The 23,265-nt window shown below is 30.9% G+C and overlaps 1 protein-coding gene and 1 long non-coding RNA gene across 7 annotated transcripts in view; one reads left to right on the top strand and one right to left on the bottom strand.

Moving 5' to 3' along the window:
* The window catches only part of LOC143085494 (armadillo repeat-containing protein 3-like), a 30,967-nt gene extending 8,523 nt beyond the window's left edge, over positions 1 to 22,444 (top strand). For 2 of the 6 annotated variants that reach the window (XM_076261881.1, XM_076261876.1), the window contains exons 8-24: positions 1,302 to 1,441; positions 2,992 to 3,139; positions 4,250 to 4,267; positions 5,742 to 5,855; positions 6,400 to 6,552; positions 6,932 to 7,040; positions 7,810 to 7,986; positions 8,994 to 9,066; positions 11,682 to 11,818; positions 13,660 to 13,784; positions 14,269 to 14,407; positions 15,621 to 15,728; positions 16,937 to 16,957; positions 19,785 to 19,994; positions 20,394 to 20,556; positions 21,071 to 21,166; positions 22,014 to 22,444. In XM_076261881.1, the coding sequence (XP_076117996.1) occupies positions 1,302 to 1,441; positions 2,992 to 3,139; positions 4,250 to 4,267; positions 5,742 to 5,855; positions 6,400 to 6,552; positions 6,932 to 7,040; positions 7,810 to 7,986; positions 8,994 to 9,066; positions 11,682 to 11,818; positions 13,660 to 13,784; positions 14,269 to 14,407; positions 15,621 to 15,728; positions 16,937 to 16,957; positions 19,785 to 19,994; positions 20,394 to 20,556; positions 21,071 to 21,166; positions 22,014 to 22,124 (2,042 nt within the window). In that variant the 3' untranslated portion in view covers positions 22,125 to 22,444. Of the gene's footprint in view, positions 1 to 1,301; positions 1,442 to 2,991; positions 3,140 to 4,249; positions 4,268 to 5,741; positions 5,856 to 6,399; positions 6,553 to 6,931; positions 7,041 to 7,809; positions 7,987 to 8,393; positions 8,444 to 8,993; positions 9,067 to 11,681; positions 11,819 to 13,659; positions 13,785 to 14,268; positions 14,408 to 15,620; positions 15,729 to 16,936; positions 16,958 to 17,494; positions 17,507 to 19,784; positions 19,995 to 20,393; positions 20,557 to 21,070; positions 21,167 to 22,013 lie in introns of all 6 variants that reach the window. The other 4 variants (XM_076261877.1, XM_076261878.1, XM_076261879.1 and 1 more) reach the window with 4 other exon arrangements.
* On the bottom strand, positions 11,930 to 13,125 carry LOC143085495 (uncharacterized). The gene is made up of 2 exons (XR_012981344.1): positions 12,888 to 13,125; positions 11,930 to 12,546 (listed from the first exon to the last, which is right to left on the bottom strand). It is a non-coding gene; the product is annotated as an uncharacterized LOC143085495 (long non-coding RNA).
* Positions 22,445 to 23,265: the final 821 nt, after the last annotated feature.

Genomic DNA, 23,265 nt, shown 5'->3' with positions numbered 1-23,265 from the left:
TTTATTACATGAAGATGTGTTATGAAATTATATTTGAAAAATGTTTAATGTGAGATGTATTTCATAAATATTTTAACTGGCTATTACAGAGATCCTCCTTTTATCTGTTTAGAGAAGGTAATTTGTTATTTACAACCCTCCATGCTGTAATAAGGTCCATTAAGATAAAGAGGGGAATATATGTTGCAATATATCAAACTTAATTCATATTCATAATATTTTTAGGACTTAAAATATTGTAATTTTGAAGTATTAAAAAGTAAGCTAGTGATTTATCAAAAAGATACAATTCACAACTATTTTTATATGTAATTCTGCAAAGGAAATAGTTTTGTCGAATTAACCAATACAGTAGATCATTTACATAAATATTTTATTATTTTTATAAAAAAAATTCGTTTTGGAAAGGGATTGCCTAACACAAGAGTGTATAAGATATAAAAGAGACAATAAAAAATATCACAGGTGGGAAAAAAGACAATTCATGGCCCCCAAAAAAATGACTGAAAGATAACAAAAGTCAACATAGACAACACACAGACAACTGAATACTGAGCATTATGAATGAATTCTACCTTTAGCTTGGGGAAAATTGGCATGTTTCTTAGAATTGGTTAAACTTTAGAAAATTGGTAAAATTTTAGGAAATAGGATTATTCCTTAGAATTTTGTACGTTTTCCTGGCAAATAACTAGATTTTCACCAAAATTAGATCTCTGACTTGATGGGTAAACATTATAAGTTATCTGTCTTGTTTAGTCACAAGTATATTATCATACATTGTAATCAAAGATAACATTAAAACTTACATTTTCTCAAGTTCTAATATAAATTGAAAAATGTGAAAACAATGTAAATGTCTGATTCAATTACTTTAGCAGTTCCCTTTGCATTATTTACATTTACGTAACTGGTGTGGCATTTTAACTGTGATGTTATGCAACATTTCTTCACAGAGTTTTTATCACTTATGTATATTCTATTATTTACTATGATGTCATTTTCAGCTGTTTAATAATGAAAAAGAATTGACATGCATTTATTTGTTGCAGTTCAAATCAGAATTTTCAATATCTATCATTTTAAACAATACTGCTGATGAAAGTTATGTAGGGAATAGGGAACAATGTACAATCTAAATTAAACTTTTGTCCAGTCGAGATACATGACCTGACCAAGGCACAGTTTTGTTTAATTCAACTTCTTTAACTCACATCTAAGGCATCGATCTGATTCCAATAAAAAAATTGTTAATTTGATATATATATATATTTGATGAACATTGTTGTTTCTTTTGACAGCTGACAATAGAGGTGCTTTGAGAGAATTAGAAGCGATGTCTAAACTGGTAGATTTTGTAGCCCATCCTGAATGGAATGATTTACATGTAATGGCTGTTATGGTTCTAGCCAACCTGTTAGAAGACCATGAAAGCTTAGAGGTGGGATTTTGTAATTAGGAATTTGTTTAACCAGCATATAATTTAGTAATGAAAAATGAATATAATATGGTAAAAATCCACGGTTATTTTCTTTTGGGCTTTTATTTTTAAATAAAAATATATATTGGATCCAGGAAAGGCACTTCAAAATCTCAACTAAAAGTGGGTGTTCTTAAATTGTCTATCAATATGGCATTTTTTCAAAGTACCTTCACTTTTTGATAGAACAACCCTTAGCTCAAAGAGTTAAATTTATTTTAATGGAATCAAAATTAGTATATATTGGTATAGCAATGCTAAAGTACATTTCTGGTTTCAAATGCAGAAATGATTAGATAATAGCCTGTACTAAGTGTTGTAAATATCAAGTTAATAGAAATTGTTTGATCTACGACCTTAAAATAAATAAACAATAAATTCTTGTAGTTCAAAACTTTAGTGTGAAGAAGATTGATGATTTGATCATTTCTTTGCACTTATAAATTTCCTTTTCATAAAAACGAAAAAGTTTATAATTTCTTTGCACTCTAAAATTTCACTTTCATAAAAATTAACATGTTGTAAACTCTCATGTTTAAAGATTTCTACAAGGGCATCAAGATGTATATTTTTTATTTTTAAAGTTGCACCAAAATATTATAGTAGATGGAGATAGCGGAAACACATCCGTCCTCCTTAATTTTTTGTTTTATCTTTGAAAATTATGATAAATGATTGACATTATCTGCTTTGCTGTCAAGAAAGAATATATAATTAATACTGAAGACTGAATTGGAAAAAATGAACTGTATAAACTGGATAATTTAAATTGGTTTAAATAGATCAGAACTATTAAAATGTACCAATATACAGTGTTAACATCACTAGTTTGAAATGATGTCATAGTCTCATATCAACCAGGTTCCTGTCTTACTTATCATGCTTTATCTCTTTACATTGATTTGTTTTTAAAAAAAACTAAAAAAATAAAACCTTCAGATATTGATACCTTCATAGTTGTAAATGAGGTCACAGGTCACAATACAGGTCCTGATAAGGTTATATTTTTGTACTTTATTAACTATAAATTGACTAAACAATATCTTAAATAGAATTTATGACACTTGAGGATTGAGATAGTCCGTGTGTTTACAATACGTTAATTCTTACATGTTAGATATGATGGAGACTTCAGTATCAGATATTGTTTTATTGTGAATAGCTCATCAAACAAACTGTTTAAATTTGTCTATGGTATCTCCCCTGTTTGTTGTATGGTCTGACCAGAGATAAAAGGGATCAAATACACATAGTAGAAGGGTCTCTATGTTATGGCAGGTCCTTCATTCAGTTTTATTGCTTTTTATGTCTCGTCACCAAATTTTTCTAGTCAGAAAGTCTTCATAGTATGTACTTTTACAATTTTGAATAGGTTTGTTATCTCTCAGTTATGATCTATCTGACAAATTTAAAATCCAATTATTTGTATGAAGCACCATAATTTGGATATAATAAATTTTTAGTTGAAATTGTCCTAGAAATTTAAGAGAAAAGATATTTTGTTTTTACAGTTAGTAAAAGAGACAGGCACACTGAAGAGACTTGTTGCTCTAATAACAGATCAACCTCCACCAGAGGAGGAGGCCAAGGGTGGAGGTGGCAAGGGAGGCAAGGCAGAGAAAGGAGGGTCAAGGGCAGCTAAAAAGAGTGCTAAAGATGGTAGGCTTCACCATAAGTAATGTCTAAGAGATTTGCCCTGAATTCACATAAAATATCAATATTGTTGGGTTAAAACCTTTTCCATATGATATTAATAAGGAAAACGTTGGCATGTCAGTCACTATTGTATGTCCATTTTGTTGCAATTGAATGACAATCTAATTAAAAACCGATCTCTCATCGCTCCAATTTTCTGATATGTCGCGTGGGAGTTCTAACGAAACCTGCTTTGAGGTCACATGTGAGTGACCTCGTGGGTGTGTCTTTTTCGGCCAATGAAATTGAGTCTTCCACGATCTTGAGAGTTTATCGTAAGGTAAATGGATGTAACTCGTTTTATTTACGATGAAATTGTCAGTCAAAATAATTCATTAACTTTTTTGATTGGCTTATAAATAGGTCGTCAACTCATTTGCATCTCCCACGCGACATATCAGAAAACGGGAGCGATGAGAGATCGGTTTTTAATTAGATTGATTGAATGAGTTTGCATGATTTTTATTAACACAATATCAGTTTAAATTTCATACTTATATAAAATTGTCTTATTACTGCAAGCTGCTATGCATGTGCGAAATTTTGTTTTGCTAAATGAAACCGTATGAAAATGTATTTGCTTGTTTTTACATTTTCCTGGTAATATTTAATTTATTAAGCTGCATATTGACATAACTGTTGAGTTGAGAATAAAATGAGAAGATGGTGTCCATCGTTTAACCTTCATTTTGATTTCTAATGCAATATTTGATATTTGTTTAATGCATTAAGATAAGTAAATAATCAAGCCAAATGTTTTATCATACCATTGGATCAACTGCACACTCAGAAATTGCATTATGGCATAACTGGAATGATAAAGAGATATGGCAGTCTCAGTGATATATAAACTTTAATACTGTGGATTCAAGTTTTCAAAGAAATGTCAAATTTTCATGTAGCCAGTATTGGTCAAAAGCACTAAATTACAATTTGTTCTAAATCCTAGAAAATTGATACCTGTGAAAATAAATGAATTCACAGTATATAGAGAAAAACAGCAGGTCTTGCTTTGAATGTTTGCAAGCCAGTTATGATAGCAATATTTTAACAAATATTTATATTTGACTTTAGGGGGTAAAACTAGCAGAGGTAAACAAAATACCCTAGTCTTTTATATGCAGGAAACAGCACCATGCTTATATACTTTATATATACATATCAATATGCCTTCAACACCAGTAGAAAACAGTCTTTACTCTCATTCACCTTAACTAGAAACATAGGGTATCTTTTAACATGAAACCTGGAGAGATAATATGTTGTTGTTATATTTGTGACATAGAACAAATGCAGAAATAAATTTTATTTGATTGAAAATTGAACTGTGCTTTACAATAGTTTGCTAATTTAATTTTTGTTAGTGTCAGGTTGATAATGATATGACATCTTTTACAAATTTATGTATTCTTAAAAAAAGGACAATCAAAAAGGAAAGCAACGAATCAAATTTTACAAAATATTATTATGAGTTATTTCCCTTGAACTTTAAGAATGTTGTTTTGCTGTTGCCTTGTGTATGGAGAGTTAACACGGGTTTGGTATCTGATCCTTTTTATATTTTCTTAAATGAACAAAACATAAATTCTTTAAACATATTCAGTGTTAACCATTCTTGTTTTAACAATAACAAAGCCAAATATATAAGTTTTCTATATAAATCTTTTGCATTAACTTTTATTTACATATTTTTTATTATCTTTAATGCACAAAAATTCTTTAATTTATTTTCTCTACGACTTTTTCATCTAATGTTATTTTTCATTTTTCTTTAAATTATTGCACTTCAGTTTTGTTGAATTTTCATGCACCACTTTTCTTTATTTATATTTACTCTCAGTATCTATCTAATTTAAATTTAATTGGCATCATTAATTCATTATTTTTATTGAATATTTCAACTTTGCCCTCTTTCAGCAGAAAGAGTTCATTCAAATCTTGCTTCTAGTTAGGACCAAATAACAGCATTTAACAAATTTGCATATTTAGTTTATAGCTTATAATATCACCATATCAATTGACAAAATCAGAAATAACAGCTTAAGCTGGGATATATTGATTAAAATGATTTTGCACATTTGGTCTGAACTGTGGCATTTTTCACACTTTTTGTTAAAAGATAAATGTGTTTGGTGGCTATTTGCATAGTGGCTCTTGGCAAGCGTTTGTTTTTTGGCCAGCACACTTTATTTTGCTGGAATTTTATAGTTGCACAATTTTGATCACATTTATGCATTTGCTAATAATGTACCGGTATTTTATGGCTTTAAATTTTAAATGAAGAGCTCACAATAAACTGTTCAGGTCTTTTTCTGGTCACATTTTCTAAGCAAATATGAAATTTCATTTGATGCTGCAACTGAAGACTTAAAAAATAAAAAAAGTCCCAATCCCTTTGTAAAAATATAATTATTGGTTTTCTCATCCGTAATTAATAGTATATTGAAACAATGTTTTTAATACTATCGTATTTCCATAGTGATAGACTAATCAAGGTATCCTTTTTGTCTTTGGCTATGAAAGATATAAAAGGATAAACCCTGATACTGAATGTATTTTTTTTCAGGTAAAAAGTCCTCAGAAGAAAAAGAGGAATCTGTACCAGGAGAGGCCATCATACCTACTCTACCTGATGTTAAAATGTGTGCAGCTAAAGCTATAGCTAGATCAGCCAGAAGTGGTAAGTTTTCTTACACCTAAACTTACTATGCAACAAGAAATTCTACATGATTTAGAGTCAGTTTCCTAATGCATGTAGAGTAAGAGTTTGGTTGGCTTGCCTATCTTGCTTCTTTTGTTTGTATTAACATTGCCCATGTATTGTTATTGAGATTGACATTTGATAAACAATATAAATAGGTGAAGTTAAACTTGTATACTTTATACTTAAATTTGATTGCACATTATCAAATAATCAAATTTACTTTATCTAAAGGTTTAACTCTGCCTATTTATATTGTTTGCAGATGTCAATATTAATTACAATTCTTGAGCAAACATTAATATAATCAAAGCAAGCACGTCAACCAAACTCTTACTCTGTTGCATTAGGAAATTGACTCTAAAATTAGTCAAATTGAAACTACTTGAAGTGAAACCAAAACAGTAAAAACCATTAGAAAAAAATATGGATGTCCAAACTATAGAAACAACTAAAAAGTGTCTTAACTTTCCTAAATTGTTCCTACTCTCATCACTGCTTAATGTAAACATTTTGTTTTTAGCTGAAAACAGAAAGATTCTACATGAACAAGAAGCAGAGAAAATGTTGATCCACTTATTGGCTCATGAGTCTACAGAAGTTCAAACAGCTGCAGCTCAGGCTCTGGGTATTATGTCAGAGAATCTTCTGACTAAAGACTCAATACGAGAGTGGGGTAAGTAAGATTGGATGGGCAATGATGCATCCTGAAAAATAGCTTTGTTACAAATTGTTTTTTAGTTATCTCCATTTAAGTGGATACTGTGCACTCCATAGAATTTATTATCTCCATTGAACAAAGGTAAAAGAGCTTAGCAGTTCATCTGTGAATCACCTGCATGATCAGTAGAAGAGTTTGTCCTTTTAAAGAAGGGACGCTAGGGATTAGAACCAATGATAGGCTTGATATGTTGTCCATTTATTTAGCATAGATAGTTTTATTAACTTTACGGAATGAAACGAAACAAAAATCTGATGAGAACATTTGATTCATATTATCTCACCAAGCTATTTGACATAAAGAATATGCATCAATTTTCCGTTTTATTTTTCAGAGGGTGTTCAGCCTTTGGTGAAGTTACTGAATTCAGACAATGGTGATGTTAAAGAAGCAGCTTCTTTGGCACTAGCTAATCTGACTGCCAACAACAGTACTAATTGTCAGTAAGTAGTGGATGCATGTCATGTTCGTGTTTCATGGAGAATACATCAGCAGCCTTAATATTAGTCAGCATGAAACAAATTGTAAAATCCCATCCACTACAAATAAAGATCTACACATTATAATTATCACAATAGTTTCATATGATACCCACAGCATGAATTTCTTCATTCCACCTTTCTTTACCTGTATAGAAAGGGATAACTGAGTACATATTCTGGACCTTGATAATGTAAGATGTAACATGATAGATATTTTCAAATCTTCCACTTTCTTTATGATACTCGTTGAACATTGATGTTTTTTTGTCGAGCCTGCAACTTTTGTCACAGAAAGCTCGACATTTCTACCTCTTTTTCATGGTTCATCGATCAATGTTAAGTTTTTTTGGTTAATGTTGAGTTTATGTGACAGTTGTAATAAAGCTTTATATTTAGGACTATCAACATAATATCAATGATCAGTAAAGAAGACGAGACATTTCAGCATGTGCACTCTTGTTATTGTATTTTTTGGTTACATGTATACAGGAATGATCAATATTTTCTACAATGTTGAGAAGTACTGTACAAGTTATTTTTTTTATCTGCCAGACAGTCACTTCTTATTTGACAACACATTGAATTTTTATTTTACCCATAGAGCTCAAAACGCTTGACAATTTTTAATGGTGAGTTGAGGCTGAATTTGTGTGATATAATTAAAGCTAACCCCTTCCTCTTATTGAAGGTTTTAAATATTCATTACTTTACTTTACTATTTGTGTTTAAGTGATATCAGTAACTTTGGTGGAATTGATGCCTTAATCCATACATTAGCTGATGCTAGAGAGGAGGCCGTAGCCAATGCTGCATGCTGCCTGACTAACATGGCCACTGAGGAAGCTTTGAGGAGTGATGCTCAGAACAAACATATTGTAGTCAAACTTATAGAACCTTTAAAATCAAAGTGAGTATTAGTTAATAGACTCAGAACAAAAAATATTGTAGTCAAACTTATAGAGCCTTTAAAATCAAAGTGAGTATCAGTCAAAAGGCTCTAAACAAAAATATTGTTGTCAAACTTATAGAGCCTTTAAAATCAAAGTGAGTATCAGTCATAAGGCTCAGAAAAAACATATTGTAGTCAAACTTATAGAGCCTTTAAAATCTAAGTCAAAAGGCTCAGAACAAAAATATTGTAGTCAAACTTATAGAGCCTTTAAAATCTAAGTCAAAAGGCTCAGAACAAAAATATTGTAGTCAAACTTATTGAGCCTTTAAAATCAAAATGAGTATTAGTCAAAATGCTCAGAAAAAACATATTGTAGTCAAACTTATAGAGCCTTTAAAATCAAAATGAGTATCAATCAAAAGGCTCAGAACAAACATATTGTAGTCAAACTTATAGAGCCTTTAAAATCTAAGTGAGTATCAGTCAAAAGGCTCAGAAAAAACATATTGTAGTCAAACTTATAGAGCCTTTAAAATCAAAATGAGTATCAGTCATAAGGCTCAGAAAAAACATATTGTAGTCAAACTTATAGAGCCTTTAAAATCTAAGTCAAAAGGCTCAGAACAAAAATATTGTTGTCAAACTTAAATGCCTAAGAAATCAAACTGAGAATCAGTCATAAGGCTCAGTGCATGAACATTGTAGTGAACTTTTAAAAGAACATGAATACAATAGACAAACTTATGGAGCCTCAAAACGTGGCTTAGATTAAAAATTATTTCTAGTTTTATGCCATACAAACATAATAAGTTTTAGATAGAAAGTAGAAAGGTGTTAGATAAATATGGTATCAGCATAAAACATAGATAATGAAGAAAATAATCAAAATGATCATGTGGAAGTGTTTTACACTTGATGACCACAGTCAAATATTAATTTTTGTATAAACATGGCCTCTCCTTTTAAAAAGTTATCAATGTTTGGCACATGTTGTTCATGATATGTATATTTTCTAATTTTAGGAATACAAACGTACAGTCGAAATGTTCTTTAGCAGTAGCAGCTTTTGTATGTGATGTTGACTCCAGATCTGATGTAAGTGTCATGAGAGAATATGTGTACGTTGGTTTACAGCTTCTGGAAGAATAGTTTTGAATACTATGATTGTTATCCGACTCAGAAAGCAATCAATCATAATACTAGATTTGGTGTATCAAGCACTACTTTTGTACCAGGGAGGACTTAGTCAAAACTTATAAAAAAAGATTTTTAAAGATTCATTCCAGAAGGGTTTTTATTAAACAAAAAGCAAAGTTCACTGTGCTTAAACGGCTGTGGGTAACTTAAGTTACCCACAGCCCAAGATGGAGCCGCCTTGCGTCGGTTAGATACTTTTCTTCTATAGAATAACAATACCACGAATGCATCAATTAAACAACTGAATTTAAAAGTTGTATTAATCGTTCAGGGAAACCCCTAAACTGGAAAGGTGATTAAATTCTACAAAATAAACGATCACAGCACGATTTTAAAAAACACTTAGGCTGTCCGTAACTTCAAAACAACTTGTCCGTAACTTTTTTCATCATACCAATAGAGATGTCCGTAACTTTCAAAGAATCGACATACGCGGATGTAATGTTTAAACTGATAAGTAGATGTCTAGTATGATATAATTCATTGTATCGATGGAAGACAAAATTGGGAAAATATGAAAAAAATCACGATAAATCCGCAAAACTCGGGTCTCATTTTGTATAACGTCGGGGTACCCGAATGGCCTAGTTCGGAGGGTTGTTTTCGATCATAGCAGATAAACTGTTGAAACATCATTGTTCGTTTTTATTTTTGAACAAGTAGACTACACAAGTATTTTTTACAAATACATGTAGCATGCATGTATACACTTACTGATTTTCTGCCAGCAACGACAAGGGTAGCGTGAATCCGAGATTTTGGAGGGGAACCCAAATTGCCCAGGCATGCAGTGGATAGACTATACAAGACTTAAGTGCACAAACTTTTCCCGTCTTTTTGAAAAAGCCAAAAACACTTTTCTCTCATCCCCACAAAAACAAATCCCATCAGCATTGACAGTAAAATAAAAGGGGTGTCAATCTGGACACACTGGGACGTTGCGCAAGGTGATATTGCGGCACCCTGGCCAAGATTTACAGTAAATGGGAAAACTTAAAAAAAGGACATTAATGATTTTGTATAAATGAATAAACCTAGTTTTACAGCTAGCTGCATATTTCATTTGTATGCAAGTTGCATTAAATCTCATTAAACTGAATAAAACTAAAAGACACAATAGGTAAAAGTCAGTGACAATAAAAGGAAAAGAGCAGTCAACATAGTGTAACAATTCGACATAGTATATAAAAATATAAATAACTACGTAGGACAACAGGGTAATTTAATAGTCTAACAAACCCTGATAACATACAAAGAGAGAGAGAGAAAAAAACATACTAGGAAACATATTCAAACAAGAACTATCTTTAAAAAAGATATCCGACGTGTTTAAATTTGAGTATAAATTATGTTTAAAACTATCATTTCGATAACCTTCAGAAGCACAAAGATACCATTTAAATAACGTTTTCTCTGTTTGTGTTCAGTATTCTCGGTCCTCGTATCTTTCTATTTATATCACCAAAACCCCGCGGAAACATATTCAAAAAGTCATAACACTATAACTAACTGGTGGGATGTATAAATACCGAGCCGCGTCAAAGAGTATTCATCAAAATACACATAGAAAGAAACAGAGGTGAAGGTAAACCGCAAACATATAATTAAACTCAAAACATTAAAGAGTATGAAAAAGCCTTGGTCTGACAAGCGAAAAACGTCGATAAGACGCACATCAGTAAATAAAAGTTCAAACCATAACCAGGATGGAGTACCACAAACCCCACATAAAACTTCTGTGGTGTAAGTATGATGCGTAAATCAAATCACATTTGGTGGTGAATGAGTAGTATAAACGCGAAGGTTACAAATATGATGTTAATTGTCTTCTAATTGTTGAGATTATAATTCTTAAAATTTTAAATCAAAAGTTACCCACATCTAAAAATAAAGTTACGGACAGTCTGCTTAGTTTCGATCAAAAAGTTACGGACATCTTATGCATTTTTTAAAGTTGACCTTGCGCTTTAGTGAACTCTATATTAACAAATTTAAGGTAATTGTTAGTCATTTCTTTATTCAATAATCCTATAAATATTTACATTCTGCATGAAAAACGTCGCAAAAGGTACATTTTGTATGAATTAAATATCAACGAGTTTAGAGTCCGCCATCTTGGGCTGTGGGTAACTTAAGTTACCCACAGCCGTTTAAGCACAGTGAAAGTTCTTATATTATTAAATTTTAGTTGTCAGAATAGTGTATTATTTACTGTCATTTCATGTGAGTTTGTGAGAGTGTGAAAGTATACAAACTACACTATTACTATAAAAACAGGACTATTTATGATAAAATGTTTTATAATGCATCATGACAGACTGGACTTTTGAATCATGCCATATATAAAATGGAAACCACTTGAACATAGTTATATCAAATCACTTTTTGAAGCAAGATTACTTTTTCAAAGCTGCATTGATGCAGCTTGGTAAATCGTAATACATAATAGTCTAAAGAGAGATAACTTTGTTTTTTATAGAATATTTTTGAATCATAATGTCTTTTTTTTCCAGTTTAGAAATAATGGCGGTATTGAGTATTTAATAACATTGCTACATTCTGGAAATGATGAAGTCAGGAGGAATTCCTCTTGGGCCATTGCTGTTTGTGCTGTAGATGAACAGACTGCTTCAGAAGTCTGCAAGTTAGGGTAAGTAAGGATCAAGAAAGATTAACAAGAAATTACTTTTGTCACAATTTTACAATTGCTCAAGTTCAGATTTAAAAAATAATTCTTTAAATGTTTTTACAAGTTTTACTGTGCTTCATACATGTCAACCTCTGACAATGGGAAATCATGTCATGACATGACATGACATGTCAAAAAGCGTGTGAAAACGCGTGACGTAGATGCGGACTTGTTAATATGAATGTGGTAATGTTCATAATTTCATACAAATTTGTGAATATAAAAAAACAATATTATATTCTACTGTGAACTTTTATTGTATTAAACAGTGGTCTGTTACATGTATGTTGCTTTTAAAGCACCACCACTAGGCACATATTCAAAACAGCTGCCAGTTTCAAGTTTAGTTACATTTATTTGATAATAGCACACAATACAAGTGTAACATAGTCAAGTTCTGATCAGAATTCAGTGTCAATATCTTTATAATTGAAAAGGCTCTCCCACAGTAGGAATTGATATTTGACTGAATTAGCTTCATCAAGATTTGAAAGAATGTCATAATGATTTTTTTTTTGGCAATGTAAAATGTCATCTATTATCTGTCATTGCTCCATTGCTATTGCCTGGTTAAAACTGGGTAGTTCATCAGAAGAAAGCTGGTACTATGAGAGCTGATCCAACAGTTCTGTGATATTTTTATCCCCATGGCCTGTAGAAATCTGTTGCCATGTTGGCTAGATTTGAAACTGAAATTGAAAAAGAAAAATGTTTTATAAATTTTATTTCCATTAGATAAACATGTTAAAATGCTTATTCAAATAGCTACATTGTATTTCTCCTCTCACATGTATTGTCAACATAGAATGCACAAATTATGCGTTACTTGTCACTCGATCATTTAAACTCGAACTCCAAAATATAATTTTTATATCTTGAATCTTGCCGTAAACATCGTTTTGGCTTAACAATCGGCACTTTAGACGACGGTACAGGCCCTGAAAGTGACCTCTTTCTGTGCACATTTCCCCTATAAAGTGAATTTGAAAGAAAGTCACAAAATCGTTAAAACTAATCACAAACTACTTACCTTTTACAGTTTGTCCATATAGAAAAATAAACAATACGGCAGCCAAACAATTACTTCGAATTTTTCGGTATTTCTCGCCGAATAAGGAAAAAACCAGAGAATAGCGATATCACTAACGACCAAAAATGAAAAGAACGAAAAAGCGTGTAATTGCGTGTAAAGTGGTGAAAAGCGTGTACACGCCATGTGACAAAATCCTCGCATGTAAACCGTTGAAAAAGCGTGTATTACACGCTAATATCATGTCACTTGACATGTATGCTGTGCTTCTCCCTCCAATGTTGAAGATCATTGATTATAAACACAGAACATTGATTAGAAACGCAAAACATTGACTACTAACTCAGAGACTTCAAGGGTGCACATAATTTCTTAGGCCCTGAATTCAAATGTTATCATTAAATTTTTCTATGTAAATACTTATTGATAAGATTATCCCTTAATGTGACTATACATTTTATTAATGAACTTTTACCCACTTTGAGGTGCACCAATATAGCTGTGGACAATACAAACTAAAGAAGAAGATTCTATAGGCAAATTAAGCACTAATGTAGACCTGTTCTTTGTAGTTTTAATTATAACGATATGAAAGGTGAATAATGCATTCTTCGCATGTTTAATATGCTGTAAATCAAGTTAAGATTTTTTTCTTGTTCTGGGAAGTGTGAGGCCAAAAAAAAGTTATATTGTCAATATATTACTGAAATGGAAAAAAAAAATCTCACTTTGTTTATTTTTAAAATGAAGTCAATAAATGTTATATTTTCAGAGGAATGTCAGTATTACAAGAGATACAGGTATCAGGAACAAGAAGAAATCCTTTTGCTGATGTGGCACTGCAGAACTTACTCAACAGTAACCTGTCAGCTAAATATTCACTCACTGGAGCACTTAGTAAGTTGATTTTATATAACTTATCAACACACAAGATAATAGCATTGATACATATAACTATAGTACCTTCAAAAGAACTATGATTGAAATAAATAGGAAGGCTTTGTCTTCTTTTCATATCTCTGTTCTAAAGGAGGTGTATACTGGTTTACCTGTGTCTGTTTGCCCTTCATTCCTTTTGTCTGTCCATGTATGTACATTTTTATTGCATAATTATCAGGAATACAAATCTGAGCTCTCTGCAACTTTTAATCAATTTTCATGTTAGAGTGGTATATTGTGTGAAGCTTTTTCACATTCTTCTCTTCAGCTTACATTAAGCTGGGGTATCATTAGTAGCAGTAGCTTAGAGTTAAAGGAAAATTATCAACAGATAAATATAAGATGTGGTATGAGTGCCAATGACTGATGAGACAAATCTCCATCCAAGTCACAATGCTTACGCATTTATTTTCACTGTTATTATTTAAAATCTTATTTACAGGTTCCACAAACATAATATTAGATGGATTCTATGATGCTGGACAATTGAGACCTGGCAGTCAGTTCTTGTCACTGGAGGATTACTGTAAACAGGAACTACATGACAAACGACCAGTACTTCTAGTTAATGCTAAACCAGAGTAAATATTACTTAGTTTTCATGTAATTTAGCTGTTATAATGAAATACTTGATTGCGAGCATTTCCTTCTAAATGAAACCCTAAGTAAATTAATATTTTCTGATACCATGTGGTATTTGTTTGTTTTTCTATCTTCATTTCATCAATATTATGAGAAGCTGTACCAAATTGCTGTTGTTTTCATATTCATTGAAAATATATGACAGTCTAGATAAATAACCCTTTCAACGCTATACACGGCATATGCCGCGATGACGTACGCCTTTCCCAACTGCTATTCGCGGCATATGCCGCGATGACAAAGGATTTTTCATAAGGACTCTTAAACCATTCGGTTTTCATTTGGGTTCTCTCTAATTTTTCCTCGTTTGAATCGAGGATATACAAGGTCTCATTTGCGCTCGGCAATTTTTATTGTAAAATCATGCAATAGAAGGAAAATAAAAACAAATATTTTGACAATTTATGCAAATGGCAGAAATCGGAAACGAAGCTGTAAATATGGAAATATTTCAGCATTTCTATGGCGAAACTAACAACGAGGATTAGTTAAAAGGTTTATTGTTATCTCAATGTGTTTATTACATTTAATTCGTATGGGAAATATGATTTGATCGATCATGACGAGACGTAGAAAAAGGGGGAAAAACGGAGGTTGACTGAATTTTTTAAGGACGGAGCCATTTATTTGTGCCACGATTACATAATACATTGTGTATGGTGCAATACGCTATGGAATCGAACAACTGGTGTCTTCTTTATTATATGGCAGATAAAACAACAAAATAAATGAAGACTGAAAGTAGTTTTATTCAAAATTCAATACAAATGTAATAAATTACACCTTTTACCTGTTAATTACCTGAAAATGCAGGTAACCTGATAAAAATTTCATTAAAATAATTGCCTAACATTACAGTTCATGCTCTCCTGAGCATTTTTCATGCAATAACTTTCTCTGTATCTTATATAATAAAAAAGATACAGCAGTCTGAAAAAGAATATACTCTTCTAATGAATGAACTCAAAAAAAAAATGCAGCAGCAGCAGCCATTTTTCTATTTTTTTGTGTAGCGTTGAAAGGGTTAATAAAAACAAAAATGCCTATAATCAAGATTATAAAGAAATACTATTTTATCCTTACTAGAGTCTTAAGTTTCTGTCTATAAAAGTCATAAGACATTTTTAAGTTTACCATTTATTTTTATTGTAGGTCAGCACCCAAGGAATCTCAGTCACAAGCAGATGCTGAAATGGCAAAAGACAGTTCAAAGACCAGTGTATCTGGGAAATCTTCCCGTACTGGCAGGGAAACTAAGGCGTATGTATTATCTCCCTTGTATACACACATACTGCACTTATCACAGAAAGTAGTCAATATGATCATAGGAACTAGTGCTTTCACAACTACAGCAAATGTATGAAATAGATTGTAAATATGTAAAGAATGCAGAGTACACATACATTATAAGATAGGTTATTGCTATCTTTTTTAAACTTTTTATTTATGATTTATACAATAATAATAAATATATATCAATGAATTTACTTAATGTTGGTTATAGCATTTTATTAATTTCATTTTTGCATGAAGCATGAAATATATATTCTACCATACCATTTTTGGATAATGTTTAAAGTAAATTCTCGCATTATATTTTTTGATTTCCTTATATGTCCCATATATATCAATGGCTAGTGGTCAGAATCTCCTATTTGAATTACCTTTAAAGCTTTCCCATTTATCAATGTCACAATATTACATTCATTATTCTTATTTAACAATACCAAATCCCTATTATATTCAAATTAAAAAAAAAATGATAATGAGTACTTGCAATTAAGAGTAAGGTTTGTCAATTTTTCGAGGGGACATCACTTTGATTGCATTGGTCCTAGAGTAGGTGGCATATGACAAAAACTACAAATCTAGTAATATTCTGACAATAAGGAACATCACAATGTTTAATGGCTTGGTCAGTCATTTCTTATTAGTCTTACCTTCCAGAACCATAAACTGTGTATGATTGAACTATGCAATTTGAAGCTTTTATGATGGCCTGGGTTAAGACATTATTCACGATATAAAAATTCAAAATTTCTAGAATCTAAGGCTTTTTTAGTAAAAGCATGCATCAAAGCATAACATCCTAACAATGGTAATGGTAATGCTGTTTTTTTTATCTTGATATATAAGCCATTTATAGTGATTGAATCAGATTCTAAAATGGTGATTGCCCTAAACTCTAACTTTTTAAATTTTATGCTGTGGTAGAATTAGTAGAGTGTAGAGGCCCTTTTTGATTGGAAAATATTTTATTTTTTAGCAGAAAGTCTTCCAAAAAATTGTTAGCCTTGCACTCTGTGGTATAAAAATACCTCTATTGAATACACCCCCTTTGAAATTCCTCAATCTGCCCTAGTTATGTATGACAAATGTATATAACTGCATAGTTATAATAGACTATTTTTTAAGGTCCTGCTATTAGTTTTTCATGGATATTAATAAATTGGATGTTTTTAATTTAGCCGTAAAGGATCAGGTGAAAGGTACAATCAGTAATGTGTAGCCCTATAGATGTAATAACTTAACAAGTCAGAACAAGTAACATTACTCCTCAAACTAATACTACAGGAAAAGTTTTAATTTGAACTAAAAAAAATAGAAGATGCTTTTTTTTTCTTTCCTGAATAGTTTTGAACATATCTTTAGATTCTTAGAAAATAATGTACACATTTTAGTATTCCCAGTGTGTCATGATGCAGACTTTTTTTTTAATTTTCCTTTCTTAAAAAAAAACCATGAAGGAAAAGTCATTAACATTTTTTAAAACAGTCAGTATGCTTTGATAAAGTGAAAAGAGAGTTGCTACCTTCTTTTAAATATTAGATTAGCCGATGCTTTTCTGTTTTTTCATAATTTTTCACTAATCTCCAAACCTTTGTTTTTATCCTGTTTTTATTTCAAACTTACTAACCTCTCCAACTTTAACCTTTTTAATTTGACTTCACTTGAACCTATAGCTATCACTATACCTAGACTGTCTGTCTGTCTTTATTAACTGTAGAGTTGTTTCCCTTTTGCAGTCCTTCACCACCGTAAGTATTTTGCTGATTTATTGTATTCTCACACAGCCTAAAGGAAGATGTATGCATGGTTTAATGGTGTAATAGTGTTGTACTTTTGTCAAAATGTAATTTTATAGTTAAAGATTTTTGTCAGCTTGGCATATTAACATTTCATAAAATAAAATGTGTTTTAAAAAATTATGAGTTCAAGAGACATCTGAATTTCTGATTGTCTTCTTTTTAAAAACTTCCATTCTTCATTGCTGTCAAGTTATTCATGCACAGGGGTGATTTGGTTGCATCAATTTCAAAAAATGAATATTTATATAAATGTATAAAGAATTCCTAACTAAAGTCTATATATTTATCCCACAACTCACTTTACTTTTATAATCTGCTTTCTGTGTAACTTAATAAATACCTCTTTTTAAAAATTAATATTAAAAAGCAAAATCCCATGTAACCTATGTATGTATATTTCTTGTCGGGTCATAGTCTGATTTATGGCATTACTTATCTCTATCCACACAATGAAAAAAGCACTACCCTATGTAACCTATGTATGTTCATCTGTATATGTATAATACTGGTCAGTTTATAAACTGTTTTTAACTCTGCTTTACATATCTCTATCGAGACAATAAAAAGTATGTGTTACTGTTTGTAATGATTCAATTGGAGAGGGCCATACACTAAGTAGGCTTTCAAAAATCTGGAGGAATCAAGTGTTTTGGGTTTTTTTTGGGAGGAAAATCAGCTATCATCATGTAACAGTGGCAGTCAAATTGTTCTGACCACCCTCTTAGTCTACCCTTACTTATTGGTTTGTTTTATATTTGGTAGTTGTTTAAGATGTTCTTGAAGTATTTGCCACTGAACATTAAGCACATGATAATCAATCCTTATAAAAAATTAAAATCCTCATTATCTTGCTTTTTGTTTGGTATTCATATATTTAAACTTACATGTATGTATGTTCAATTTAATCGCCATTAAACTCAATCTTAACATGATTAAAACGATTCAGGCTTTTATGTTTTTTCTACCCTTAGCATGAAAACATTTGTAAATTTTATTTTCATAAACATGACAGTTGTAGAAGTTGCACAAAATTGATAATTCTTCTTTGTTTTATATTGTAAATAGCACAAATAAGGGTTCAGTCCATTTTTTAAAGCTGTTCATATGTTGATGATAAGATGTCTCATTATCTGAATTGTTGATCTTTCTGTTATTCAACTGAAATTGTTTGAGAATTAGTTCCCAGTATTTTGCAGTGAACTGTGTGATGTGTTCTTGGTATGTTTGTGTTGCCTTTGTATTGTTTTGGTATGTTTGTATTGTCTTTGCATTGTTTTGGTATGTTTGTATTGTCTTTGCATTGTTTAATAACTATTTGAGATATTACCAATGTAAGTGAAAAGAAATAAAAGCAGATTTGTAAACGAGTCTATTGTCCAACTATGGTGTCTCAACAAACTTTTTCTGTCCTAGCTTGACCTCATTCAAGTTGGTCCATCTAAGTTATTTTTACATTATTTTGGCTGATTGTACTTATATTTTTGGCAGTTTTCTTTACAGCCTGTGATTAAATTTTTATGACAAGACAAATTTGTAAATCTACATAGATTGTTATGAAACTTGGACAGAAGCTGATCTTTGAGGTCAAGAAAAACAATCCCATGAGAAGCTAATTTTTCTGTCATGCTTTACACCACTGTACCTACAGCTATGCCATATTTTGAGGAACTTTTTATATTTGATGTCTCCCAAGTAATCTCTAAATGATAAAAATAATTTTTAATATTTATCAATGAGGATCAGTGTCTGAAGATACACAATGTATAAAAACTTTAAACTCCAGATGTTGTGTGAGAATATATCTTGGTTTTTTTTAATTATATTGTTGCTAGTTTATGTTTTAGCAATGTTGTAATGTTGCTCAACCTTTAAATTTTGTGTCATAATGCTATTTTTTCAGAGTTGAGTTATTGTTCTGGTTAACAACATTAAAAATATGCATGCTTAATGTAGATGTTTGATGATTTTAATCTGAGTGAGAAAAAAATTATGATGTGGGTGAAGAAAACATTTAATGAACAGTAGAAACCCAATAACTGAAGAAGGATAAACAAATTGAAATAGGTTACATTGCATTTTATATTTTATATAAAAAAAACAGAACTATGTACATTTCATATTTATAAAAATCCTCAATTCAATCCTCAAAACGAAAGGTTTGGCCATGTCAGTAGGAATGTTATAAAACTTCTGTATCTAACTATTATTCTCTCTCAATTCATAACAGGAAATCCAAAGCACAGAAAGAGAAGGAAGAAAAGCAGAGAGAGGAAGAGATTCAAGCCCAGCTCCAGAGAGAGGCTGAGAACCAATCTACCACAGACAATAAACCATTTGAGATGCCATGTGATTCAAACCTTTGTCAATACCTGGAGGAAATCACAGAGAAAATTCAACCATTACAGACGACCAGAGAACAAGTTATAGCATTAGCCCAGTTAGTATCTTATGCAGTTGTCTCCCTTTTTCTGACAAATGACTTAATTACTTTAAGATAAGAACCAAATGCTCATAACTATGTTGTGAATCAATTTTTATCAAGTATACATTATCAACTTTTATTACAATGGGATGAAGTACTTGGTTTAGATCTGCCTTTCACTTTAATTATGGTTCTCAAATCATGATTATCAAAATTAATACACAAAATATATTATTCACTCAAAATATTTCTATCTTTGAGGTTTAAAAATAAAAAAAAAAAGAACATAGGTTTAGTAAGGGTTTTTTTTTTTGTTTTTTTTTTTACTTTGTTGAAACGTGACTTATTTCATTTTCAGCTTGTTACAAATTGCTCTATATAGTATGTTCATGAAGCCTTATGTTTCATATTTAGATATGTTAGTGACCATATGGGCGGCCCAATAGAGAAGGGAGAACTAGCCAACTTCAGCTATGAACTACCAATCAGTCAGATTAGATATGAAATGAAATCTAATGTAGTACCTATTGGCAAGATCAAGACAGGGATACATATACACAGAGCTTTACTCTTCAAGGTATACAGCTTTATTAGGAGATAATGCTGTTGTATTTGATTTTAATTTCCATTATCTACGTAGTGATAAAAAGTGGGAAAGGAGCAATTCACAATATTTATAGAATAACTAATCGAAGAATTCAAACAGAGAAAAATATTCAACGAGGGACAGAGTTAATTATCTGTTGTTCGGTTACAAGTAGAATATTTTTCGATATTTGAATTCTTTAATTACTTATTCTTTTTATTACATTGGCAAATGGCTTTTTTAAAGAAATTAATGTAAAACATGTAAGGAACTATATCTTCTTTCTACCCATTCACAATTTGTTTTGATCCGCCGTTATTGACGTCTTGACAACGACTATTGTTGTATGAAGTCAAAGAGTGAAATAACCATGTTTATTTCATATGTGAAATCATCTGTTTTTATTTAACTTGGAAATCAATGTAATTCATTGCAACCAATGTCATAATGATATTTATATATTATACTTTCACAATTCTGTTAAAATTTGTGGTGTTTGTTTAAGGTGTTGGCTGACAGGATAGCAGTGGGATGTACATTGAACAGAGGGGAATATAACCTGGCATGGAATGAGGTCATGTTACCAGATTCTGATGACACTGTAAGTTTGGGGTCTACACCTTGTATAATTATTAATCTAATATTTAGTAAGAAAAAACAGTTTACACAGCATAAATCATTGTCGTAAGTAAAAAACAGTTATTTCACACAGGATAAATCAATGTAGTGAATAAAAAACATTACGCAATAATAAGTAATAGCATACTTGCCACATGTGTGATAAATGGAATTTGAGTTAGTTTAAAAAAGGGGTTCATATTTACAGTTAAATTTCAAACATTTAACTATAAAAACAACACAATTTAAATGGCAAAATAAAGAATTTTCAGCATCCTTAAATGTCATAAAAGGTTTAAAAGTAAATCAGGATCCTAAAACCATGACCAACAATCTTATGTTTCTTAGAAGAACATTGTATTACTCTCATTCTTGTTATGTAATCTGATTTCATTTCCTTGAATTTTCAGAAGTTATAGTTGATTTTTGATAGGTTCTCTAAATTTCTGTAGTCATTCTGTAATAGCATACTTGCCACATGTGTGATAAATGGTGAGTTTGGTACCAGATTGGACGAAACTAACTTCTTTCCAAATAACATTTACTGTTTCTCTATCAAGCATGCAGCATTTAGAAAAAAAAATGCCAAGACTGGTCGACCCTGAGACAGAACTTTATTTGAGTAGGGTGATATATCTTTCTGCAGACATTTTGCATAATGAGTTAGTACATTGAAAATGTGACTTAGTGTGTCTGCCTAGTAAAAAAGGATATTTTCATATCTTAAATAATAATCTTATACTGAATATGCTAATTATATTTGTCACTGGACATTTAACAGCAATTTATCAATCAAACTATTTAAATGATACATATGTTTGTACTTTCAGCCTGGAGCACCAAAGTTCCCACCCAGAACCTTTGTTGTAGATTTAGTCCATTGTCCAGGTAAATTATTGAGAGCTGATTCTCCTGAAGCTGCACAATATCAACAACTCTAATCAGACAGTCATCATAAAAAGTGCAAGCCAAAAGTTATAATGAAAGATCATGAAGTTTTAGATTTAATAAACTTGACTAAGTTATGCCTCTGCTCTAAGATACAAATGATGGCATTGAATCACATGGAAAAAATCTATTCTTCAGCATTTAGTATGATTTTTATACAACGTCAAAAGAGAGTATACGAAGAGATCTACATTCCGTCCTCTAACCTATATGACTTTTTACAACTGTTTTTACTTATATACAAAGAGAAAAAAATGTGATATGGATTTTGTTATTTATATTTTAATTCTTAATAAATGTTTTTATTTATACATACCCTAGTTCTTTCATTAGTTTACATAAAATTGACTAAAGCAAACAAGCATAGAGCCACAGTTTCACACATTTTCAGTTAATCTTTTTATTTTTTCTGGATTAAGGTGTATATGTAATCATTATCCAAGTGTTCATATTTGTTTTAGATAATGATGTAAAAATAGAAAAAATTGATACCTTTCTGGAATAACTTTTATTCAGTATGCCAAAGACCAAAAGTTTTGAAAGTCTTGAGTTTGTTCTCTGTATAATTTATTCACTGGGACCTTTAAATTTCATCTAATAGAAATCTATCACTCATTGATTAATTTACCTGAGTAAAAAAATTATCTTCTAAATTGATGGAAATGACATGCTTACTATTAATAAAAAAAACTGCAAGATTTAGCAGATATTTCTTTTACTCAGGTAAATTAATCAATGAGTGATAGATTTCTCTTAAAAGAAATTTAGAGGTCCCAGTGAATAAATTATACAGAGAACAATACCTGTTGTATTTGTTATACGGGACAAATGAACTGTCAAAAGTTTAAATAGACAGGTTACTATCAGGTGAATCTATGGAAAGGTAACACTGGGTTCGCAATAAAAGCCTGTTGTAAATCAAATGTATATAGAAAGGTCCCTTTTGTTTTTTTTAAGAAAAAAAACATTGAAAATTTACTGGAAATGAATTTCTCTAAATTTATCATTAGCATTTTTTTTCTCTCTCAAAAACCAGGAAAAAATGGTATTGGTTGTGTAGTGAAACTTAGATATTATTTACTTATTGAGTTGAAAAACTGGTTTATAAGACAAAAAATGCTGATTACATGGATT

The sequence above is a fragment of the Mytilus galloprovincialis genome, chromosome 8, assembly GCF_965363235.1.
Source record: "Mytilus galloprovincialis chromosome 8, xbMytGall1.hap1.1, whole genome shotgun sequence".
NCBI classification, from domain to species: Eukaryota; Metazoa; Mollusca; class Bivalvia; order Mytilida; family Mytilidae; genus Mytilus; species Mytilus galloprovincialis.
This window is presented reverse-complemented; position numbering and strand designations above follow the sequence as displayed.